The sequence below is a fragment of the Carcharhinus amblyrhynchos genome, chromosome 13 (genome assembly GCF_965287045.1).
Source record: "Carcharhinus amblyrhynchos chromosome 13, sCarAmb.v2.hapA, whole genome shotgun sequence".
Lineage (NCBI taxonomy): Eukaryota > Metazoa > Chordata > Chondrichthyes > Carcharhiniformes > Carcharhinidae > Carcharhinus > Carcharhinus amblyrhynchos.
In genome coordinates, this window is record NC_137336.1 from 34,282,141 (window position 1) to 34,308,746 (window position 26,606).

At 42.9% G+C, this 26,606-nt stretch overlaps 1 protein-coding gene across 1 annotated transcript in view; it reads right to left on the reverse strand.

The window, feature by feature from the left end:
• Nucleotides 1-26,606, reverse strand: part of LOC145351488 (uncharacterized) — a 166,773-nt gene that overhangs the window by 48,288 nt on the left and 91,879 nt on the right. The window contains exons 7-8 of the mRNA XM_080201085.1: nt 25,123-25,149; nt 22,834-22,941 (exon numbers count right to left, since the gene is read on the reverse strand). Coding sequence (XP_080057211.1) covers nt 22,834-22,941; nt 25,123-25,149 — 135 coding nt within the window. The remainder of the gene's footprint in view (nt 1-22,833; nt 22,942-25,122; nt 25,150-26,606) is intronic.

Sequence of the window (26,606 nt, forward strand, 5' to 3'; positions counted from 1 at the left end):
AACCCTGGAGAACCCAGCTAGAAAGGGGCTGTCAAAGTTGTCTCCTCCATTCCTTTTCTTCCTCCTCATGCTCCTTTAGTAAGACTGATGAAAGGCTAACCATAGTCATTCATCACCCAAGTGACCTGCAGCAACAGGCTCTCCAGCTTATTGCTTATGAGGAGGCAAAGGTAAGCTGGGAGAAAGATGATGGTGAAAGGATATGGAAATCAGGGACTCCACCTCAGTCAATAGCCAACGTGCTGCCCCAAAGCCCATCGGCCAAATCTGCTCCTGCTCAGGTGTGGGTGAAACAGTTTTTAATGGGACCCTCACAAATTCTAAGATTTAATGGATGTTGATCAAAAACAGGGCAAGGATTTGAACTGGCTTGCTGCTACCTCTGCTGCAGTAACAGGGATTGTATCATGTAGGAATAACAGAAAAAGGAAGAATAAAGATTTGTACTAACACACAGGTATGCATGTGGGTGCATGACATTATATTAGACAAGTTCATGTTTCATTTATGAACGACTCAAATGCTATTTCTTTGCATCACTTTCCTGCTTTGGCCATTCTTACCCTCTGCATAGCAAATGGCCATTAAACCTGTGGATAATCAGTCCATTCAATGCCAGGTAGTGGGTGGATGAGAAAGAGACGCTTGCATGATTGCAGACCTGGTTCATGTTGGAGGAAAGATGGGTTGGGTTTAGCATGTGGTTGCCAGATGGATGCACTGGCACAAGTTAAAGCAATTGTGCCAGGCTGATGGCATCTTGGGTATCCCAAGCAGCAATGTGCACTGCTGCTAATGGATTAGCTGCATCCTATTCTCCATCCACCTCTGAAGAGGCTCTGTGCTCCTCCTGAAGATCTGAACTCCACTGCTGTGAGAGCACAACACACTGTAATCATAAGAACATAAGAAATAGGAGCAGGAGTAGGCCATCTAGCCCCTCAAGCCTGCCCCGCCATTCAATAAGATCATGGCTGATCTGATAGTGGTTCAGTTCCACTTACCCGCCTGCTCCCCTTAACCTTTAATTCTCTGGAAATTCTGGAAATGGTGGCTGGTACATGTAGATAATAAGAACATAAGAACATAAGAAATAGGAGCAGGAGTAGGCCATCTAGCCCTTCGAGCCTGCCCCGCCATTCAATAAGATCATGGCTGATCTGTTGTGGCTCAGTTCCACTTTCCCGCCCTCTCCCCATAACCCTTAATCCCCTCTCTTATCAAGAACCCATCAACCCGCTTCTTAAAAATATTTAGCGAGGCAGCCTCCACCACTTCAACGGGCAGAGAATTCCAGAGATTCACCACCCTTTGAGTGAAGAAGTTCCTCCTCAACTCCGTTCTAAACCGCCTCCCCTTTATCTTGAGGCTGTGCCCCCTAGTCCTACTGTCTTTTTTGAGCGGGAAGAGTCTCTCCACCTCTATCCTATCCATCCCATTCATCATCTTATACGTCTCAATGAGATCTCCCCTCATTCTTCTAAACTCTAACGAGTACAAGCCTAGTTTATTCAGCCTCTCCTCATAGCTCAATCCCCTCAACTCCGGTATCAGCCTAGTAAACCTCCTCTGCACTCCTTCCAGGGCCAAAATATCCTTGCGCAGGTACGGCGCCCAAAACTGCACACAGTACTCCAGCTGCGGCCTCACCAATGCCCTATACAGCTGCAGCAAGACCTCCCTACTTTTATATTCAATCCCCCTCGCTATGAAGGCCAGCATCCCATTCGCCTTCCTGACCACCTGCTGCACCTGCAAGCTGGGTTTTTGCGACTCATGCACAAGGACCCCGAGGTCCCTCTGCACCGTCGCCTGCTGCAGTTTTTCGCCACGTAAGTAATAGTCCTTCCTACCATTCTTCCTACCAAAGTGGACCACCTCACACTTGCCAACATTAAATTCCATTTGCCATTTCCTGGCCCATTCGCCCAGCCTATCTAGATCCTTCTGCAGACTCTCCACACCCTCCGCACAATTTGCCGGTGCACAGGCGTCTGAGGCATGTCTTTAACATGCTGATTAATTGTTTATTGACCACGACACATCAGCCATGATCTTATTGAATGGCGGGGCAGGCTCGAAGGGCTGGTTGGCCTACTCCTGCTCCTATTTCTTATGTTCTTATGTGACTTTCACTGTAGCACTCCTGGGTCTCAGTGTTTGTATTTCTCTCAGATGGCATCATTAATGCTTTATCCTGCAAACAGCCAATTGATAAGTCTGCTGTAAGTGAGAAGAGATGAACGAGGGTGAACTGATGCAGGCTGAAAGCATCATGTCAGATGTCTGGGAGTCTTGGGCACACCCACAGAAATATTATTTTGTGGTTGCACACCAGCTGTACATTGAGTGGACACCCCAGTGGCTCACAAGCACTCCTGGGTGATATGCGTGCAGTGCACTGAATGATGTCCTCCACCCATAGGAAACCATGCAAATCCACAAACCCACTCATTCTAACTGCTTCACCAGTGGCAGAGTGTGTATAATTACCTGCCCTGACAAACATGGCATTAGTCATCAGTCTGACGCACTTTTGTATCATGTAGGATAATTCCTGGAAATAGCTTGATGCAAATGAGTCAAGCAAGATGGTAACGCTTGTTAGCAGGTTCACCTCATGGCAGTGACTCTTCAGGCAAATGTCTAGAATAGTCTTATGTGAAGCTCTGAGCTTCTTGAGGTACTGATGTTTAGACACGGCCAGGGAGCTGATCCTCTCTCTCTGTAAACCCTGTGACTGGGATATTCCAACCCTTCCCCCTGGTGGGATTTTCCAGCCCTGTCAGCGGCCAATGGTGAACCATCTCAGCTAGAGAAAACCTGCCATGTAAGGGTCCTAAATCTACCCTATGTTACCGTGTTGTGAGTGTCCCCTCCTGCGAAGGCCATCTCACTCATCTGCCTTGTGGAGTGGCAGCTCTATGAGGAGGAGGTTGCTGCTGCTCTTAATGTCTCTCACAGAAGCATCGGGTGGGATTTTCTGTCCATGCTTGCACCCAAACCAGAAAATCCTGCCCGAGGTCAATGGACCTTTCCACGGACCACCCCTCACCCGCTACGATTCCCTCGGCGGGCAGAAGGGAAAAATTCACCCCATAGAATCCCTACAGTGCAGACGGAGGCCATTCAGCCCATCAAGGCTACAATGACAACAATCCCACCCAGGCCCTACCATAGTAATCCCATGTATTTACCCCATTAATTCCCCGGACCGGAAGGAGAAATTTAGCATGGACAATCCACCTCACCTGCACATCTTTGGAATGCAGGAGGAAACTGCAGCACCCAGAGGAAACCCAAGCAGACATGGGGAGAATGTGCAAACTCCACACAGTCAGAACCGAACCTGGATCCTTGGCACTGTGAGGCAGCAGTGCTAACCACTGTGCCACCGTGCTGCCCTGTGGATTTTGTGCACACCCACAGAACTCATGGCGACATTGCTGTTGTCCCAGTAGTTCTGCTGTTTCTGCTCTTCGTGCCAAAGTTGGTAAACTTGCTCCTAATTGGAGATTCAATCTGAAATCGCCACAAGTGGGCACCCCAGCTGATCTGACATATCACAGAATCAAACCTCCCAGGCGGTGATAGTGACTCCCAAACTAACACTCGTCGATTGCCTGTGAAGTAATGATAATAAACTCTCAGGAACAAGTACTGTGAGCAAAAGTCTTTCACAAAACTAGCCAAGGAAACAGCTAAGGGGTTTCAGCATTGATGGGGAATTTTTGCTTGTTATTTTCTCACTTTGCCTTCACTGGCAAGTTCCTGAAAACCTAGAAAACCTGAGCACAGAATTAAATTCCAAAACCGCTACAAAAATAACTCTTAATAGTCTATTAACATATTTAAGTTGGCAACCCATCATTCCCGAGGGGGGAGTTTCTCACACTCAGTTAAACACGCCGTGTTTAAGCTGCAAGTCCGTAGGTTGGAGCCAATTTCTAGATGCTTTATTAATTTCTGTGTTTTTAATCTCCCCGCGTCCTCCTAAACTCACTTGCTCTTGTAAGTTAAGTTTCCCCTGGCATGGTGGCACAGTGGTTAGCACTGCTGCCTCACAGCGCCAGGGTCTCGGGTTCGATTCCCGGCATGGGTGATGGGTGTGGAATTCGCATGTTCCCCCCGTGTCTGCGTGGGTTTCCTCAGTGGGTGCTCCAGTTTCCTCCCACAATCCAAAGGTGTGCGGCTTAGGTGGATTAGCCATGCTAAATTGCCCCTTAGTGTCAAAGGGACTGGCTAGGGTAAAGGCATGGGGTTATGGGGATAGGGTCTGGGTTGCGATTGTAACTCGAATCCTTGAGTGGAAATATTAGAAAGCTGTGCATTTCCCCTGATAATACAAATGTCCCTCTACCTGCTGACCACACAGCGGCAGCAGATAGACTCAAATTACTGATACTGGTAAAGAACTACTGAGTAGAAGCCATTCACAGCAGTGAGAAAAAACAGATTTGTATCTGCTTACTTAATGTTACAGTGGATATTATTAACATAATCACCAAAAACATCCTTTTATTTCAATAATGTCAGTCCAGGTCACATGAAACTCAAGCCTTCACATTTAGATGCATGTTTCAGGAGCCGGCAGTCAGGTGAGACACATGGCTGTAATTTTTAAATTATTTGAACCTTTAGGATATATCCTCAATTTGAAGGGTCTCAAGTGAATAATTTTATCAACGAAAATGTTTGCACATTTTTCACAAATTTGGACGACAATAATCAAATTTCCCTTTCTGGTGGTGAGCTAAAATGTTGACCATATGCAGCGGACGATACAGAAATATGATTTTGAATTACTGTTTTAAGAGATGCAGCATAAGAAATGCGTTTTTAAGTTAAGCAATTTAAGGGTTTCACTGATGCCATTCAAAATGTAAAGGGATTTAATGTGTCTGTATGCACTTAACCACTCAAATGTTCAAAGTGTGAGGTAAATATATTCTGATTGCTGAACAGTGACCTACTGTCGTGAGTCAACGTGTTAAGGTGGCTTTATGCGTTATTCATATAGATGTGAATTCAGACAAATTTAACATAGTACAATGATGCATAAATTCAGCCAGGCCACACATATTTTTCAGGGGCTAACTGACAAGCCACATCTCCAATATACAGTAAGAAGCCTAACAGCACCAAGTTAGATTCCAACCAGACACCAAGGAGAAACTTAGCATGGACAATCCACCTCACCTGCACATCTTTGGAATGCAGGAGGAAACTGCAGCACCCTGAAGATCCCTTCAAATAGCATTGGAAATTGCTGCCTCCTAACTTGTACCACCCATGGTTTGTGGGCAGCATTAAGAACTAGACAGGCCAAAACATGTAGTGGAGCCCTGACTCCATTGTTTGAATGGATTTGCATTTTTTGTTAGCGTTCCACACATTTCCAATGTGAGCTCTCATTGCCTCATCTGCCTAAGATACAGAATGGGCAGAAATTCTATTTCCATCCTATTTTGTTGCCAGTACTGCCCTTTTTTAATGTGAAAATAAGCTGGCAGTGACCTGCAAATTTCTCCCATAAATTTATAACTGGCAGGCACTACCTCCTCCATAACTAAAAGTCTTTTGCCAGTCCTCAAATCATCTGGAACTTCAGCTTTGTCTTTTAAGTGGAAAGGTACACAGTAATATTATGTTTGCAACAAAAACAAAAACTGGTGGAAAATCTCAGCACGTCTGACAGCATCTGTGGAGAGAGAATAGAACCAACATTTCAGATCCAGACTCAAAACGTTGGCTCTTTTCTCTTTCCACAGATGCTGTCAGACCTGCTGGGATTTTCTGTTTTTGTTTCCGATCCCAGCATCTGCAATATTTGCTTTTATGTTATTGTCAAATGAAACTCTGCTCCCAAGTCTCCCGGCCATCTTGGTAATCCAGCTTGGCCCTTCAGCGCTGCCATTACACCTTGAAGCAGCAGTAGCGGGTATAAAAGTTACTCCCCTCAGAACAGATTCTTTGCTACCAGTCCCCATGTTTTCATGTTCCTCCAATTCAGCACTTCTCAAGGGCATTTAAAGGGGCAGCACGGTACCAAAGTGCTAGCACTGCTGCCTCACAATGCCAGGGACCCGGGTTCAATTGCTGCCTTGGGTCACTGTCTGTGTGGGTTTTGCACATTCTCCATGTGTCTGCATGGGTTTCCTCGAGGTGCTCCGTTTTTCTCCAACTGTCCAAAGATGTGTGGGTTAGGTTGATTGGCCATGCCAAATTGACCCTAGTGACAGGGGGATTAGGAGGGTAAATATGTCGGGTTGTGGCAATAGGTTGGATTGTGGTCGGTGCAGACTCGATGGGCCAAATGGCCTCCTTCTGCACTGTATGGATTCTACGATAAGCAACAAATGTTGGCTTCGCCAGCAATGTTGACATACCATGAGAGAATAAAAAAAGACTAACTTAATTCCTGCCGCACGCACATTTTCTGCTCCCTTCCAAGCATAACTCACAAGATAGACTGGATTTATGATTCCATATGCAGAAAAGTATTACAATGTGCTCAAAGCACTATTGCTTAGCGACTGCAGCAAAATGGCGGATAGAAGTTTCGCTCCGATGCACTTGCGGTGGCCCATTGGCACAGGCAGCGTTTGGGAGAGGCACATGAAATTTGAGAAAAATAATAGTTACCAATGGAATATTTTATTTCCCTCTGTATCACGCCCTACGTGTAAAATCATTTCTGAGCTTCTTCACCCCCCCCCCACCCTTCCCGCACCTCAAATAAAATGGAATTTTATTCCAAATGTTTCTCGAGTAAACATTTCAGAGACGGGCTAATTATGGACAGCTGTGTTTTATTTACCTGAAAGTCTGTGTATTGGATCTGAAAATACAAACATAAAGACACAGGCTAACTACAGCTGTCTTCTGTTTGAGAGGCTAAAATCAAAAACACTCCTATAAAAGCTGTTGGACGAATAACAAGCAAGGAGAATTGAGGAAAATGGTGGCGAGATTGTTGCCACATAAAAATGTCTTTAAAAAGAAAAACAATAATTAAATATATGAAGAAACTTTCCTAGTGTGAGCGGAGGCAGGAGAAAAATGGATTTTGCCTCCACTGAGCAAGATCATCATGCACTAACACTCAGGTTCTGTTCTTTGTAATTTTCATTACAGGTTCCCTGTCTTAAATACCATCCTGAGGGTTGTTGGAGCTATTTAAAGGGAACCAGTCACTGGGGGCAAGCAACCACATTTATGGGGCTAGTATGATTAGTCGAATAATATTATTAGATTGCAAGAATTGTCATGCAACAGAAGATGCCTGGAAAGCACAAGAGCCACAAAATTCAGCTCTGTCCTGTCATTTTTCTGGAGCCATAGAAACATAGAAAATGCCACACTCCCACTCCATTTCCTTCCTAGACATGTTCAATAACTTGGCCCCCAGTTTTCTGTGGTAGAGAATTCCATAAGTTCACCACACTCTGAGAGAAGAGGTTTTTCTCATCTTAGTCCTAAATGGCCTACCCCATATCCTGAGATTGTAACCCCTTGTTCTCGACCACCCCCATGAGCCAAAGGAAAATCATTCCTGCGTCCTGTCTGTCCAGTCTTGTCAGAATTTCATGTTTCAATGAGATCCCCTCTCATTCTTGTAAATTCCAGTCAATATGGGCCAAAGTCAAACCAATCTCTTCTCATCCAACCAACCTGCCGTCCCAGGAATCTGCACTCCTCCCTCTGTCAAGTAGATCCTTTCCTATTTAAGGAGACCAAAACTGCATGCAATACTCTGGGTGTGGTATCAGATCTCTTGCAATTCACACAACAAACAAACACACACACACGGAAGAAGTGGGAGTGATGTCGCATGACCTCCCCAAGCTGCTAGGACATGTAATATTGCACTGTGAAGCTAAAGGAGGCAGTCTGCCATTTTCCACCAATAAAACTGCAGCAGAACTAGAACTCTATCCAACTTAAAATTGCCCCAATTACATTCTTTGCACAGGAACGTCTCAACTCTGTACCGGTGCCTACTACAAGACTAATTAATTCATTTCTACATGCTTCTCTCATTGCGGAAGTCAGTGATACTGGAGCAGTAGATTATCTCCATTAGCCCCACTGTCTGAAGAAATGCACCACTGGAATTTTGATTCTCAACTCTGAACTCAAGAGAAACAATAATTCTCATTTTGTCACAGTTCTTTCCCTTATCCATCTTTTATTGTATCAATGCAAAAAGGCAGACAACATTGTGAACCCTCTTCACGCATGTATAAAATAAACTAACCCTCTGATTTTACTCCATCTTAAATTTGCTGTGGTGTTATTGGTAGACGATTGGATCCCTGTAAAACTGGGAAAATAAGCCACCACTTATAAAGGGAGGAATCAAAAATCAAAACAAGAGCATCTTTCTGTTGGCGGTGAGGGGAGACATCAGGACTGTTTTAAATTAGACCCCATCCTGTCTGTAACAAGTTGAATCTGCACTCAGTCACAGAGGATCTTCCACCAGCATTATTTAAAAGAATCATCAACGACACTCAGTTTAGTTACTGATTAATTCCTACCAGCTTGTCTCAGTTTTTAGAAGTGCTGCTAGTTTTCAGCTACTGTTTAAAGCAGGTGAAGTTGACAGGGAGAAAAGATGCACAAGGCAAAGATGTGGTTACATTTCTTGAGGCAGTCTTTCCTGTTCCTCACCTCTCGCTCTCTTTATGCACAAAAGTCCTACACCTTACCTTCCCTAAATCTCCGGCACTTCTTGTCCACAACGACGAAATAGAAACTCCACCAAACAACCACTTCAAACTAGTTTTGTCAAGCAAGCCATTCACTATTCCATGCTAGAGTCAATAATTGCACTTCTGCTTTCCCTTAGTGTTTGCCTTCCATGTGCCTTTGCCCGTCCTGGTGCTCACACACACTGTTATCCCAGTGGCTACAGCGCGGTTAGTGGAAGGAAGCTGACTTTCACTGGAGAGACTGCAGATGCCTCAGCAAGGTCTGTACTGAGGCACCTGACTGTAGATGGCACTACCTGGGCATGGAAGGCAGAAGTCTGGACAGGCTGGCACACAAACAATAGGATGGGCACTGGCTGGGGAGAGAGGACAAATTGTTATCCTGTGGGTGGACATCAGGTTCACACTCCACAAAGCCATGGCCACTCTCATGAGCAGTCCCTCAGCCATCCTAACAATCTTTCAGAATACAAACTGCTGGGGGCTCTGAGAGCTGGTTAGCCTCTGAGAGCGCTAGTGTCCACAAACATGATAGCAGTCGGAGGCGTGCATATCACAGCAACGTATTCAGTCTGTGCTTCCGCTGCAGCACTCAGACACTGGCTGGAATTTTACCGGCACGCCCGCCTGAGGCTTGTAAGATCGCGGACGAGGCCGACGGAGAAAGCCATTCTGCGAGCCTCAGGGCGGGAGTGCCAATAAAATCAGGGCCACTATCATCTCAAATATGGCCTTTGAAAACTGCTGCTTTGTTGTATAAAGCCAATTGATGTTATTCAGTGAGAAAACCCACCCTTACCTGGCCTAGCTTATCTATGGTCATGTATTGTGGCTGACACTGCCATTCAGTTGAATGACTACAAAACAGAACGGGAAGAGAAATATTACTGAATATTTTCAGGTCAGGGCAGGCACTAAAAGCCCTCATTACTAATGGTTAGTGACAGCTCTACTTAAGCAACAAACTGACAGAATCCTATCTATTAGTCCATATCCCAGAGGTTTCTTACACCATCCTTGGGTACATTCAGTGACAACAGCAGAACAATGGCACAGTGGTTTACAATGGTGAAGATGACCCTGCCACACCACATTCTGGCTTCAGAGCAAAGAGACAGCTTACTGCTCCTTCTCAGCAGCACAGTAGCACAGTGGTCAACATTGTTGCCTCACAGTACCAGGGACTCGGGTTCAATTCTGGCCCCAAGTAACTTTTGTGTGGAATTGGCATATTCTCCCCATGTCTGTGTGAGTTTCCTCCAGATACTCTGGTCTCCTCCCATTGTCCAGAGATGTGTAAATTGCCACTTAGCATACCAAGACACATAGGTTAGAGGGATTAGCCTTGATAAATGTGTTAGGCTACAGGGGTAAGGTGAGGGAAAGGAGCTGGGAAAGATGTCAGAGAGTTGTTGCAGACTCAATGGGCTGAATGGCCTCCTTCTGCATTGTAGGGATTCTTTTCTAAATGAGTATTCCTTGATGGTGTAGAATTCCCGTTTGCGTGTCGCCCAATCAAGTGATAAAAGCAAAATACTGCAGATGCGGGAATCTGAAACAAAAACAGAAAATACTGGAAAAGCTCAGCGGGTCTGACAGCATCTGTGGAGAGAGAATAGAGCCAACGTTTCGAGTCTGGATGACCCTTCGGCAGAGTCAGGTGATAGGTGAGCCCTCAAACTTTGCAGATTGATTCTGCCCTTATATGTCCAGCAGACCAAGGGAAAGAACAAATGAGGGAAATAAATTGCATTTACTGGTTTGCACTGAATAGAGAAAAATATATCAGAGAACATTCAAGAACCAATCAACAGAGGTGACCCACAGCAGAAACATTCAGAGTATATCAATACATCAAATATTTTCTATTTATTTCACCACAAATTGCATGCTCTAAATCCAATTTATGAGGAATTTCAGATGGTTCTTGGACAATTGCTTGATTTCTCTAGAGGATTATTAAATTGTAACATTATTTTTATTAAAGCCAGAGCCACTTATAAAATGTTATGAGGAAACAATAGCCTGAACTTTGTAGTCAAGGATGAAGGAATGAACTCACTGCTCATTTTGCTGACCGTTACCCACAATGTTTTTCTGAACTTTTGTATGGGATCTTGCTCGGGTGTGTTTGCTCAAACATGGTGCCTCTTACAGGGCATCTATGGTATCTGTGAGTAAAGCAAACAACTGCAAAGTTCTTTAATCAATCAGATTAAGCAATCCTCCTTGAGATATACAGGGGCTGAAATTCATCTCAGTTCATCCATCCCTTCTATGCATCACTTGATATTCACTTTAATTGACAGCAACAGAACAGAACAGAACTGAATATCAGGTGCTATGTATAACAGGCAGCCAAATCGATACGATGCCACACAAAAGGTTAATACGCAAGGTTAGTTCACATGGGATTTGGGGTATTTCATTAGCTTGGATAGAAATTTGGCTAACCAACAGAAAGCAGAGAGTCAGATAAATGGGTCTTTCTTGTGTTGACAAGATGTATCTTGTCGCCGCAGGGTTCAGTCCTTGGGCCCCAACTATTTGCAATCTATACTAATGATTTGGATGCAGAGATAGTAGGTACCATAGCCAAATTTGTAGATGACACTAAAACAGTTGGGATAGTAAGTTGCAATAATGAAATAAGAAATTTACAAATGGATAGGTTAATTCACAAATGGATAGGTTAAGTGAAAGGGGCAAAATTTGGCAAAAAAATTAACGTGGATAAATGTGAGGATATCCATTTTGTTGGGAAAAATATAAAGGCAAATTATTATTTAAATGTAAGGAACTTTGGTGCAGAGAGATCTGGGTACTCTCAAGCATGAATCATAGAAAACCAGTATGCAGGTACAGCAGGTAAAATGGAAGGCAAATGGAATCTTGGCATTTATTGCTAAAGGAATAGAATATAAAAGTAGTGAAGTGTTGAGGCTATTGTACAAAGAATTAGTGAGACCACACTTGAATATTGTGTACAGTTTTGGTCCCTTTACTTGAGGAGGGATATAGTTGCATTGGAGACAATTCACTAGATTGATTCTAAAGGTGAGGGGTTTGTCTTACAAACAGAGATTGGGCAGTTTAGGCCTATAGTCCCTGGAGTTTAGAGGAATGAGAGGAGATCTAATTGAGGTGTTCAAGATGTTGAGGAGGATTGGCAGAGTAGACATGGGGATGATGTTTTCTCCTGTAGGGTAATCTAGAACAAGAGGTCAATGTTTTAACAACAGGTTTAAACAGAGATGAAGAGAAATTGCTCTTTCAAAGGATTGTCTGGAATCGATTATCCCAGAGTGTGGTGTCTGCTGAGACTTTGAGTAAATTTAAGGAAGAGGCGGACAGATTTTTAATTAGTAAGGGTTTGAAGGACTCTGGTGAACAGGCAGGAAAGTGGAAGTGAAACTGAAACAAGATGTGCCATGATCATATGTGCTGGCGGAGCAAGCTCGCGGGGCTGAACTGCTACTCCTGCTCCTGTTCTTATGATTCTTATGATACCAACAGTTTTATACCTCTGCCTTAGATGAATTCCTAACCTCCAAAGATATAAAGCAGGAAGTGCTTTAGATTTCCACAAGCATGTGAGGTTGTGAAAGAGAATGGGAGTAAGAAAGAGGGTGATAAGACATAAACAAAAAAAAAACATTTATTTTAACATTTTTTTACTATCTCAAGCACTAAATATAATCAAAGAAATCAGACTCCCCACTTTTAAAATTAAATTTTCAGTGCCTGAGAGGTTGTTTGGTGATAATTATTACTCATTACGCTGCTAAAAATGTGCTTTTTTCAGACTGAACCAGCCCTAACTTTTTGTGGTATTTTTGATGGGCATGTTTCACGCACTCAAAACTTACAGATGTGACTGTTAAGTATCTTCAACTATTCTAGGTAAAAAATATAAAATTAAAGCCTAGGCTTTGAGACATTTTGACGTCTTGAAATAAAGCCTTTAATGAAGGTGTTACATAACACGCACACAGAAAAAAACACTTAACTCAGAGCACCTAATCATGATGTTGTGAACTATGAATTTTTTGATGTTTTTATTTAGCTTCAAAGGATATATTGGAGCTTTGAAATTACAGTTACTGATCAAAACATGTTGCTCCCAATTGGCATATTTGAATGCGGAGGAGATAATAGTATAAAGTGAATGGCCAGCCCACTGCTTTCTTGGCCTGACTTGGCCCCCATATTATGGTGGTGCATAAGACAGCAGGAAATCCACCAGTCTTAAGCCTACTGGGGCTATTAAATGGCCAGTTAATAGTCACCTAAGGCCAACATATGGTTTCTGCTATAATAATACACGTGGCTAGGGAAGATGGAAGAAAGGCAGTCCGTCCAACAAGTTTCAAAGGGCAGGTAATGGTGGGAAGAAAAATGGTATCCCCTTTCAGGGATTTCCTGTGGCCATCAGGACTCCTCTAATTGTGCCTTCCTCCTGATCGCTAAAGCACAGTTCCTGCCCCTGCCCCACCCTCTTTGGTTCCCCGATCCCACCCTGACCAAAATCCCCTTTAGGTCGAGGAGACATCTTCCTTTTTTGTGCTGCTCGCAGTGCCCCCTTCCATCACTGCTGGAACTACAAGAGCTGTTGGATAATCAAAATGGGCAGCAGCTCTCGAGGGCGGGACTTCCTGTCCAAAAGGCAGAAGTCCCACTCTCGGGTAATTTAAACACCCTTCCACACACACACACAGACACACGGGTGGGGAGTATGGATTTGTAATCTGCATTAGACTTTTCTTGATTTTCATTTATATTTTTCAGATGTTAATTTCTCGCATTTTAACATTGAGACAAGTGTGTAAAGTCGAAAAGAAGAATAAATTAGAGACAGAGCACAAATTAAGTAAAAGTTTGGAACCATGGAACAGCAGGAAAGGAAGGGATAAAAGCAGACAGCCTGATTTCATTTATCAGGATTCTGTTTATTTAATTAACAAACTTGAAAGTGCTCTATATATTTATGAAAGTATTTTTAAAAAATGACAATTCAATTGGTAAATTCAAATCAGGTTGTAAAATATACATTTTTTGATTTAAATAGACAAAACATTTTTGACATTAGACATTTTAATCACTAAAATTGTGGAAGAAAATCTTTTCAGTAAGTATTTTGAATAATTGTTTATTGTAATTTGATTATTTCATCTTCCTACTGCAGGCTCATTACGGTAAAGGACAGATGTGTGGTAGTCAAACGCTGACATGTGGATTAACATTGACTGGCATAGCACAAATGTTGAAATCTTGTAAATATTCACGTATGCAGAAAAAATGACACGCGGAGGCAGTCTCATGTGTACAGGAAGACCATTCCATTTGGAAAATGCTTAATATTTGGAGGAAGTTGTGTTCTGTGAAAGTTACCATGGGGTGCCTGTGACAGTGAGCAACAGGTAATAAAGGGTTGATTTTGCTGCAGAAATGGTGGTGTGGCTATCGGTGTTCACGGTTATTATATTGTAATCTGGAGACCAACTTCCAGCCACTGGAACTGCACATTTAAACACAAAAAGCTGCAAGTTGCTATTTGCTTCCCCATAGGTATACGGCAACAACATCTTGTCAAGAGACTTGGCATCGAAATACATGTACACTGTGAAGTTGCTGTACTTATGTGATAGATATCCATTCATCTCACCAGAAAAAGTCAGGGCTTGTCTAATGCCTCTTAAGCATTTTTGTTAACAGCAGTAAGTCTTAATTATTACCAGTAAGTTCACTGATACTTGTAATTTTCTCCCATAGTTTGGTTTTCTCCCACAGTCCGAAAGACATGCTAGTTAGGTGCATTGGCCTTGCTAAATTCTCTCTCAGAATACCTGGACAGGCACCAGAGTGAGGTGACTGGGGGATTTTAACAGTAACTTTGTAGTGTTAATGTAAGCCTACTTGTGATACCAATAAATAAACTTAAATTTAAATTAGCCTTCACAAATGCTGAATCTCATCCCATCAGATTTTAATTGTTGTTGGAGATTTAAAAACTAAAATGTAAATTTTGTTAACTTCTGTTTTTTTCTGTCTCTTCCTGAATCCTATTTTTCTTTTGCTTTCTGTACCCTTGACTCAACATTGCATTAAATATTCTGACTGACAATTGGTGGGTCCAGTTCCAGACTCTGTACTGGTCATTAATTTTAATCTGATTGATTTAGGAGATAACACAATTTCTTCCCCTGGTCACACAGGAGTGTAGAGATCGCCACATCATTTGGGTTCTCTAGTTGGTCTCTAAAGTTCCAGCACAAAATGCCACAGAAAATCTGTGGAAAAGTGCCAGCATAATTACGTCCAGTGTATTAGTTAGCTGTTGAAAGCAAAATCTAGCCATAATTTAGGAAGAGGTATTAGTTATATGTGAGACTTGGGAGCTGCTGTAAAAGTAGTTTTGAGATTAAGAAAGTGAGGCATAAAGCAGCTGTTACAAATTTTGAGTTTGGACTAGATATTTTCTCAGGCTCCACATAGCTGGTCACTCACTTAAATAGACCAAGTGGCCTGTATCATCTGAATTCCACCCACACGCCACCATATGGATTGAAAACCACTCCAGTGAGGTGAGGTCAATAGTAAACCAACAAACTAGTTAATTTTACATGAAATGTTTGAAACCTAGAAGCACATTCTATTCCTTTTATGTACCTCTCATTCATTTTCCAAGATATCAGTCCGACTGGTACTAACCTCATTTTTACAGGACGTATGCATTCATGCCCATGGCTAGAGTTTCCAAGTCTCCTTCACTAGCTGGCAAGAACGCAAGATCTCTCTGGATTTCTTTCTGTTCCAGACTGAAATTGCAGACTCAATTATCTAAAAGGAAATCTACAAAGTTGAACTCCCTGACTATGTTGCCAATTGATTTCCTGATTTACTAATTAAATATTCCAACTTAAATTCATTATCTCTTACCACTGACTCCACAATTAAACATCTATTTTTTAACTAAAATTTTTATGAAATATTATCTTAGTCTCCTCTACTCCAGTGGAAATAATCTCAGTAACTCACACCTCTCCTCCAAACTACAGTTGCCCATCTCTGGCACTTTGCTGTATGCTTTCCATGACTTTGATATTCTTTTATTTTGAGGTCTAACTAATGCATCGTACAAATTTATTATTAATTCTTCATTCTTGTAGTTTACCCTACAACTTAAACCTAAATATTTTTGAGGTGTATATACTTGGACTTGCACATTCAGAAATTGTGTGTTTGATCCTCTGGATCTATTTGTTCATCCACGTTCTTCAGTGTCTTATTATTTTGTGCATATCTCATCCCTTGTCTTTTCTCCCAGAATGTATTAGCTCAAAGTGATCCATATGTAGGTACTTCTGGCAACTATCTGCCCATTCCTCTCTCCAGTCTAAGGTGCTGAATTTTGCAACGACAAAGAGCCTCGCCATCATTGCCAAAATGATAGCAGAGGCTGGAATCAGGAAGTCCCATCTGAACACGACATCTACCACTTTCACAGGGGCAGGAATTGGCCTGGGTTTGAATTCATGCATGCCCATTTCATGGAGGCAGCTAACTCCACTCACATGGTCTTGGTGTGAGAGGTGTCTGAAACCAGATATGTGCAAATCAGATCTGGTAGGAACAGGTCTGAACTTTGTGCATTCACTTGGATAGTCAGAGTACCCTTTTGGTCAGGTAGGGTACCCCTTTGAATATGGTCCCTGGACATCTTTGGAGGAAATCAGGTACCCTACTGGGATGTCAGATGCTCCTTGGAGGGGGATCAGGTGCCCTTTGGGATATTTAAAAGTAGGCAATGTACATTAAAAAGTACAATAATTAATTGGAACTGTGCATCTATCTAAACTGTCCAAAACAACCGTCAAAAGTGTCAAGATTAACTGTTAAGAGGTGCCAAAACAATTGACAAAAGTGACAAGGTGAACTGTCAAGAAGAGCTGTCAAAAACAACTATCAAAAATGGCAAGAGGAACTGTCAAGCTGTCAAGGCATGTTCTTTAACTCTGAAAAAACTGGAGCATTAAAAATAATTGTTATTTCATTCAATTTGTTGGCATCAATCTTAGGGCCACTGTCTCTGGATTAATGATGCATGAGTGATTTCACAACCATCATTATCATGGTATGATGCTTGTCAGTTCTGCTTCATTGACAGCTACAAGTGGTAATGGACTCTTTGACGTGGAACTATGAATTCCAACATTTGTTTTTATAAGGGATGCCACACTTGTTGTTATAAGGGATAATGTAGTTGAAGGACTGTACGTGCAGTAAATGGGTTTCTAGGGTGGTATGGTAGCACAGAAGTTAGCACTGCTGCTTCACAGCTCCAGGGACCTGGGTTCGATTCCTGGCTTGGGTCACTGTTTATGTGGAGTTTGCACATTCTTCTCGTGTCTGCGTGGGTTTCCTCCAGGTGCTCCAGTTTCCTCCCACAGTCCAAAAATGTGTGGGTTAGGTTGATTGGCCATGCTAAAATCACCCCTTAGTGTTCTGAGATGTGTAGGCTAGAGAGATTAGCAGGTAAATATGAAGGGAATGGGTGGGATTTTGGTTGGTGCAGACTCGATGGGCCAAATGGCCTCTTTCTGCATTGTGGGATTTCTATGAATGAAAGAACTTTAGATTTTAGAAAATAAAGTTTGCAATAGATACTTGGAATTTTATTTAATCTCTGTATCGGTCCTGAAGTCTCTCCAAAATAGGTACTGAGTGAGTTGACATGGAAGATGTAGGATCAAAGGGTAAGGGGCATGGGTCAGCATGAGTTGACAATAAATTGGCATAGGAGTATTGTGGGGTGGACATGGGACATAGGATTGCATGGAAGATATGAGTGGCCATGGGGGGGACATAAGTTGATATGGATTGGCATGAATGGATGTACATAGTGTGAGGGAATATGGGGGGACAGGCTGTGGGGGACAGGGCTAGAGGGCTGCTTGTGCTTGTCTGAATTTTAAAAAATCTTTGATACAGTGCCAGTTCACCAAGGCAGGCCTTCCAGCCAGCTCAGCTCCGCACCCCGCAACTTCTGCACTCGCTCCTGGGTCGCACATCTTGACTTCCAAACCCCGGAACAAAAATTCAACCTTATAGCTGCTTTCTCCTATGTTGGGCTTGTGCTTTCTCCTATGTTGGGAAATGTCCCGACTCTGCATTCCTGGACCAGGAAAGGAAATCCAGGTCTCTGTCTTTCTGAAGCCATCACTGTTTATCATCCTTTGATTTTTACTACCATCAAAATTAGTCAATTGTGCTCTCATGCCCAAATCCAAATCAGTTTCTATATATATACAGAACAAAGGTGGACTCTGAAATGAACACCTGGGTCCCATCATTTCAATTCTTTTCTACACCCATTTAGACTAACTCTTTGCTTCCTGCACTTTGATTTGATTTGATTTGATTTATTATTGTCACATGTATTTACAGTGAAAAGTATTGTTTCTTGCATGTTATACAAAGAGAAGGGAACGAGACAGAGTAGAATGTAGTGTCACAGTCATAGCTAGGGTGTACAGGAAGATCAACTTAATGCAAGGTAAGTCTATTCAAAGGTCAGATGGCAGTAGGGAAGAAACTGTTCTTGAGTTGGTTGCTACATGACCTCAGATTTTTGTATCCTTTTCCCGACAGAAAAAGAGTGGAAGAGAGAATGTCTGTGGTGTGTGGGATCCTTAATTATGCTGGCTGCTTTGCCGAGGCAGTGGGAAGTGTAGACAGAGTCAATGGATGGGAGGCTGATTTGCGAGATGGATCGGGCTACATTTATGACCTTTTGTAGTTCCTTGCGGTCTTGGACAGAGCAGGAGCCATACCAAGCTGTGATACAACCAGAAACAATGTTTTCTATGGTGCATCTGTAAAAGTTGGTGAGAGTCGTAGCTGTCATGCCAAATTTCCTTAGTATTCTGAGAAAGTAGAGGCGTTCTGTTTCTATTAAGTATCTTATGGGCCCCATGGTTTCACGTATTGTTGATAGTAATTCTAAACATTCTATCCTAGAGGTTTTCTCATGGTTGAGGCTTATGGGAAGTATTAGGAGAAGTGAATTTGGTGCAGGAATTGGAATGCTACAAATTTATATTCTCGTAGCTCCAATAAAATTTCAAGCAAAAATCAGGGAAAAAACTCACTGTGTCCACCTCTTCCTCAGCATTAATATTCAAGTGAATTCTACTTTTTCTTTTTCCCGAAATTGAATGCATTTGCAGCAGGAGCCTGGATACTGATTGTCTCACAGCCCTCCCCCTTCCCTCTTACCACATCTGTTGTTCCGTCTTCATCTTATGCTTGAAAATGTGAATGTAGGGGTAGGAGCAAGATCCCCAGCAAATCTTTTCATGCTAGGGAGGTTGGGGAGTTGGGGGGGATGTTGGTTGGACCAGGGATGATCCTGAGGACCTCTAGTGGAAGCCTACTCTAACCTTGTTTTGTAAATATCAATCCCCAAGACTCTTTATCAAGCCAGCTACTGTTTCTGGTGCCTGTCATGGTGACTGCGTTATAGCACGTGGGATTTCACAGCTAAACAATGGCTGCTCCCCCAGATGGCTATGGGAATTCCACTGGAAGCCACCATGCAACAGCAGATAAACCCCAATCCAGGAAACTGGTTGGAGTTTGGCAGTGTTAGGGGGCAAACATAAAATGCATCCACACCTCTGCAATTGCAAACTTGCTCAATCAGATTCACACCACTACATCACTCCCCTCCTCCCACCACCCTGATACACTCAGCTCCACATCGCCAACACCTCTCTTGACCCCAATCTGCCAGACTACTTACCCAAGATCTATTTTTGGGTAAGTTGCAATTTAATCTAGGTAAACAATGAGAAGATTGACGTTAACATCTCAGGTTCCCATCAGAACTCTGTAACCTTATCACCAGCTCCCTGTCCATTCTCTCAGGCTGCTCACTACTTTACAATCCTGTCTAACAAGAAGGCTCTCTCTTTCTACCTCCATGTCAGCCTCTGATGCTGCCTCTGGCCGTGTTTTGTTGGATCGTTTGTTCATGCATCAGTCACTTCCGGATTTGACTATTCCAATGTTCTCCTGCCTGATCATTCGTCCCATTCCTGCACCTCGCTCTGTTTGACTATCACCCGACTGGCTCCAGGTTGTTCTATGTCCTCCATTACCTTACTTCTCTGCATGTATGTCACCTTCTCCAACATTACAATCTCCTCCTGAATTCTCTCTTCTAAGTTTTCTTGTGTTTCCTCCCTCCCTCTCCCTTCCCTCCACCACTAGTTGCTCTGCTTTAGCTGGTTATGTCCACAGTCTGGAACCCTTTACCTAAACCCCTCTGTCTCCCCACCTTCTCCTCCTTAAAACCTATCCCTCAAATACCTAACAAAATCTTGTCAGCTCCCAGTTCTTGTCTCTTACACTTTAGTGAAGCACCTTGGGTTGTTTTGTTTCGGGTCAAAGGTGCTATTTAAGTGCAAGTTGTTGTAGTAGGCATTGAATATTTGCAAAATTTGTAAACAATATAAAAAGCCCCTTCATGTGTGCGCTCCTGGTTTGAGTCAGCTGTTTCTACTATACAACTTGGAGTGAAATTGCAATCACTACATGTGCTTTACCAGGAATCATCCCAAATGTTGGCAGGGGAAGAGAACAACCCAGAAAACAAACAAAGCTGTGTTCAATTTAACCATGACTGTGACCAGTCAACAAGTCCTTCTGGAACAGACGGTTTTATTCAGTTAATAGACTTATGATGATAATTACATTATGACATTGCTACAGGATGCCTCTCCAAAATATGATTCAGATGTGTGGCAGGATTAGTGAAACACAAGTTCAGGAAAACAAGGACAGCAATGGCACGCAAGACTTATAATTATCTCATTTCTATTGGGCCTGATGTTAACCCTACCCACCCAACGGGAAGAGGGCAGATGGGTGATTACCATGGGTGATCATGTACTTATTGCTGTGTTGTCAGCATATTCCAGTCTGCCACCAACTTAATCACACAACTTCTCTGACTCAGGACCAGAGCCTGTTGACCAGGACATCAGGAACAAGTTTGTCTCTGATCCTGAAGTTTAATCAAAGACTGTAGAAATCTCACCATGTGCCTGACCTGCCCATAGAGCTGGCGGGATTGGTGTCTCTGAGCCACTATATGTAAAGGGACGCTCAGTTGCACATTAATGGATCATGGGGGGTGGTGTTGGAGACATTCCAGCTTCCAGATCACTTCTTCCACATTGCTTTCGATCTTATCATCCTAAGTAAGTTTTAATTGTTTATCATGGGTACTATCATTTTTATGTTTATTTTGGGTGAAGCAAACGCTTGCAGGATGAAGAACAATTTTATCAGCAGCGGCGATGGACTCAGCATCGAGCCACAGCGGGGCCTATTAGAGGTTAGCAGGTGAGAATGTCTGCCCATATCCAGCACACTGGGGTGAAGGCCAAGTCAGTCCTTACATCTACTTGAGATGATTTGCCTCAGGAAGTTGCAGGTCTCCATTGCCCCTTGCAAGAGGACCTGCTGAAGCATGACCCCATATTTAGGAGAAAATAGGAGGATAGAAAAATAGCCATCTCAGGGTTGCTCCACTATTTACCTAGATTAAGGTCAATATTCCGCATCAACATGTTTTCCAGACTATCATCATATGCCTTGATGTCTTCAATATCCAGAAATCCATCGACTGCTATCTTACATATACTAGTGGATGGACCTGCTGGAGGGAAGGGCGCCCCTAGAAGATCGGGTAGTGGGGTGTGCCCCTTGGGCATTGGCAGCCTGGCAGTGCCAGCCATGCCATGAGCACTGTCCAGGGACATCTTGGCATTGCCCATCAGGCAAGGGGCAATGCCAATGGGGTGGGGCATATGTAGGGTTGGGGGCCTAGTGGACAGGGTCTAATGAGGCGGGGCCTGGGCGATCAGTACGGGTGGGAAAGTCCCACTGCCACTCTATCAGGGGAAGGAGGGAGGCCAGTGATTGGGGTGGGCTGAGGGGTCAGCCGGGGGTGGAGGGGTGGCAGTCAGCCTGCTGGGATGGTCGGCACTGCGGGGGAGAATCGAAGGGCGAGCGGGGGCTGGAGATCGCGGCAGGCTGGGAGGATGGGGAGTTGGGGCTGGGCCTTGGAATAGTCAGTGGGCCAGCCATCAGGCCGTGGGGGTGGGGGGGGGGGGGGGGGGGTGGGGTCGCTGGGATAGCCAGTGATGCAGAACTGGCCAGTGACTGGGAGGCCGTCAGTCCGGGGCCACTGTGCCTGTGCCAGTCTTGGTGCTGACAGACTGGCGCATATGCAATGGCTTGATCAGTACTACGCTGCCAGCCTCTCCAGCAGGAATCGGCCCTGCCCTGTTTTTAATGATATTCACGCTGGTGGTCTCTGCAGTGCACAGATTGAGGGAGATTCTTCTCTGAACCCTTACTGATAAAAACAGTGTGAATTACTCCAGTTTTCATGCAAATTTGACACTTAGAAATTTTTTGGGAGAATTCTGCCCCCAATATCCACAACCCCTTTGCTTGTAAGTACAGCATACTAGTCACAATGATGAACTCCCACTCTACTTGTTGATGCACAAAGTGTGGTTATGTCGGACTAAAATTAGGGATTTAATTCAACTGAAATAAACAGCTCGAAAAAAGTGAGATTTAGTTGGTCAGGTTAACCACTAGAGGTTTCATTTTGCAAGACACAGCTCCCCAAGTGAAGACACGCTAAGCACAACTGTTGGCTGCAGGATCAATGTTGGACTGCCAAAACATCTATTCTCAGACTGGGGTTCCTTCACCCTTATTGCACCATTGTGATTAAACTCATTATTGAATGATTCACGAAGAAGGGGCTGAAATTGGTCTCAGCCATAACACAAAACGGGCGACAAAGAGTCTGGGTGATTTTACCCAAGTCTCAATAAATCATTTAGAGGGAGCAAAATGCTTGCCAATTCTTTATTGCCCATTTTGCCTTACTGACCAAGATCAATTCACTCCATTTCAGTTACTACAAAGCCCGCTAAATTAAAACTGAAGAGTAAGGAAATTAAGTACAAGAAATATATTTTGTATTCTGCAATTGCTATGTATTTAAGTTGATAATAGGTATCCTTACATTTGCACCTGGAATTCCGCGTTCACCATCCTTTCCTGGCTCTCCTGGGGGACCTGCTGGGCCTTCAGGACCTGCTGGACCAGATGGTCCAGGATGACCTTGAGTACCCTATACGTTGAAGCAGGAAATAAGGAATAAGTATTGAATAAACCATATGTTTTGGTAAAAAGAATGAGGATAGGCAACATGAACTAATTGCTATGGGAACACAGAGTGGCTGTACAAATCTTTGAACTTGCCAGGATAAGTTAACCAGTCATAAAAAAGCATCTAGAATCCTCAACTTTACTAATGGAGGCACAGCGTACAAAATCAAGGAAGTTACACCAGACCTTTATATAACACTGGTTAGGCTTCAAGTTGTGTTTGATTTTATGAAAAAGATTTACTGGAATGTTACTGAGGAAGAGGAACTTTCAATTCATGGGGAAATCAGAGAAACTGGGGTCATTCTCCTTAAAGCATAAATAGTTAAATGGATATTCCAGAATCAGGAATAGTTTGGATTGAATAAACAAGGAGATTCCAGGGACAGGAAGGTTGACATTCTGTGACTTTACCAATGCGGAATCCCCCATCAGCAACATCCTGGAGATCATCATTGACAAGAAACCTAATCTCCACCCACTGTGCTACAGGAGCAGGTCTGCAACTGTGTATTCTGGGGCAGGTATTTTATGTTCTGACTCCTCAAACCCTGTCCACCATTTACAAGGCACACGATAGGAGTTGTGATGGAATAGTCTTCATCAGCCTGGATGAGTGCAGCTCCAACAACGCTCAGTCTCGGGCTTTTCCGCCTGTTTTTGGCAGGCAGGAATGGCAGAGGGGCGAAAAGTCCAATGGAAGTCTTCAAAAGGCTTTTGCAAGGTCGAGATTTCCAATTCCAGTTGTCTCCACCCACCCTCCCCTGCCAATTATGTCATGAAAGTTTGGGAACCCCATTAGCGTGCGTTGTAGTATCATTAATGGCTTCCCCACTCTGTTATCCTCCCAGATTAGATAATCCCCCACCACATTGTAATGTTATGCCGGCAGGGTTAATAAAAGCTTTTGACAAACCCGAGACCTGGTGAAGAGAACCTGCTGGGGGGACACAGGGAATAGTGGTGAATGGACGTTTTTCAGGCTGGAGGAAGGTTTGTAGGGGAGTTCCACAGGGGTCAGTGTTGGGATCCTTACTTTGCCTAACATATATTAATAACCTGCGCCTTGGTGTACAAGGAACAGTTTCAGAATTTACAGATGATACAATACTTGGAAGCATCGTGAATGGTGGGGAGGATAATATACAACCTGCTTCTTACTGCGCCCACCTCAGTCCAACATCGGCATCTCCACATCAATGTAGAACCTCACAGCAGCATGAACAATGAAAATTCCCTTTGTTAACACTTTAATGTTTGCAGACTTGTCAGAATTAATAGTATTAATACAAAGGTTCTCCCGTCTCATCTAATCTCCAGGCCTTTGCTAATGTTATTCAAAAATGAAATGCAGATCCGAAGCAGCTATCCCCTAATTTTACCCACTATCCTGCAGCTATTTGATATGGAGCTGAAGATGGGTACCTGGCAGAATGAGATTTTGCTGTGTTTTACATGGTGTCTGATGCAGGAAATAATTTATTTGCCATTGCGATTTTTGAGTTATGTGCTCTCCTTCAATTGTATTCAGTAACAGGCTATCCAATATATTCTATTTGTTTTATCACCCTTATACTGAAATCACTGAAAATTTGTAGGAATAAGAACATTAAGCCGTTTGACCATTTAAATAATTCTACAAGTCCAATATATTTAAGTTGAAATCAAACAAAGTTACTTCTATATTTCTAAATGCTGAGAGATGCAACAATAACAGTCATTAAAATGTAACTCTGAGAAATCATTTGTTCTTGAATTACGTAATTCTTTGAAAGTAAAAAAAAGTTATTCACACATTCGTTCCAATGTTGGGAGGGTCATCCATTTGTATCATTAAATATTTTTAGTGCATCACCTTTATATTGAGAGGAAAAATGGGCCCAATGACTTAAGGAAGCATTTCAATGATGACCTTCGTTTGAAATCATTTAATTAGAGAAAGTCAACTTATGGCAGCTTACTTCAATAAGGAACAATTCATTGAGTTTTGTAGCACCATGCAATAAAATCTGCTTGCTGTTATTTTTATGGTGCATTCCAGGATCTGGGGGCAGCAACTGAATAAAGGAACTCAGCAAGAAGAGCAAAGGACAAATAGTAAGTGTTATAAGATGAGTAGAAATAGCAATAAAACATTCCCTACCTTCTCTCCTTTTGGTCCAGGTTGGCCCTGGAAAATGAAAGGATGGAAAATTGATTTGTAACAAAAGCATATTTTATGAACTTCTTCATTTACCTACAGTTTCCTTTCTGAACAATTTATAGTAATTACTTGTGCTCTACAAGATGAGGCATATCAATATTGAGAAACCAAACACATTTTCCACTTTTGCCTACCAGCATCAATATTGAGTGTCATTAGTCACATCATCATTAGGTGCACAGCAAACCTTCTGCCAGTCTGAGTCAAAAATAACCTTTTGTCCTAACCTTAGATGAATAGTCCTTACTTCATTCCTGTTAATTTTTTTCTGCAGCCATTCTTAAGGATTGGAAGTGATATTATATTCTAATGTCTGAAATGATGATTCCCCACAATGGAGCCAGCCAGGTTGGGAATGCTGAGGCAGGCTGACTACCCACACTCTTATCCTACACTAGCATAAGTTGCTAGAAACAGGAATGTAACAGGAATCTGAGAATCAGGCCTGGCCTGCTGTTTTGAAAGCCCTTCTACTTCTGTCCTGACTTTGATAGAGGTATGGAAACCCTGGGCCTAAATCTCAGGAAAGATATATTGGTCTTGGAGAGAGCACCATGAAGCTGCACCAGAATTATATCAGGGCTAGAAGGGTTAAATTATGACGATAGGTCATAGATTCCCTACAGTACAGAAGGAGGCCATTTAGCCCATTGAGCTTGCACTGACAACAATTCCACTCAGGCCCTATTCCCGTAACACCACACATTTACTCTGCTAATCCCCCTGAGTCAATTTAACATGGCCAATCAATCTAACTTGCTCATCTTTGGACTGTGGGTGGAAACTGGAGGACCCTGAGGAAACCCATGCAGACACAGGGAGAACATGCAGAATCCACACAGTGACCCAAGCCGGGAATTGAACCTGGGTCTCTGGCACTGTGTTCATATGAAGTTGTTTTCCATTCCCTTGAGCTTAGAAGATGGGGGTGATCTGAGTAAAGTCTTCAAATTGATGAAGGGGTTCCATTGGGTTGATAGAAATAAACTATTTTCTCTTGTGGGAGAATCCAGAATAATCAGGAAGAATGTAATATAATTTAAATGAAGGCAATGGAAATTTGAAACTCTTAGTGGGTTTGAAACAGTGTTGAAACAGTCGGGTTTGTGATGAATATTGGTGGTCAATCTATCACCAAAAAGGGAGACAGAGAGGTCAAGGGAGAGAAGTGAAGTGTTGACATAGACCAAGTGAAAATGAGAAAGGGGTGGGAATTGAAACAAAATTGATGTATTTTTCAATGGAGGAAAGGCTTCTGAACCAACTGAATTGTGGTACAAGGTCAATGGTGGGAATGGCCTTCAAGTGTTCCTGTTTTCACTTATTCCTAAGGAAGGTCAAAAGAAATTACCTAAAGTTATTTGGTGCCACATAACATCTTGCAATGAATCTTATAAACTTCAAGCTTTCCTTAAATTCACATG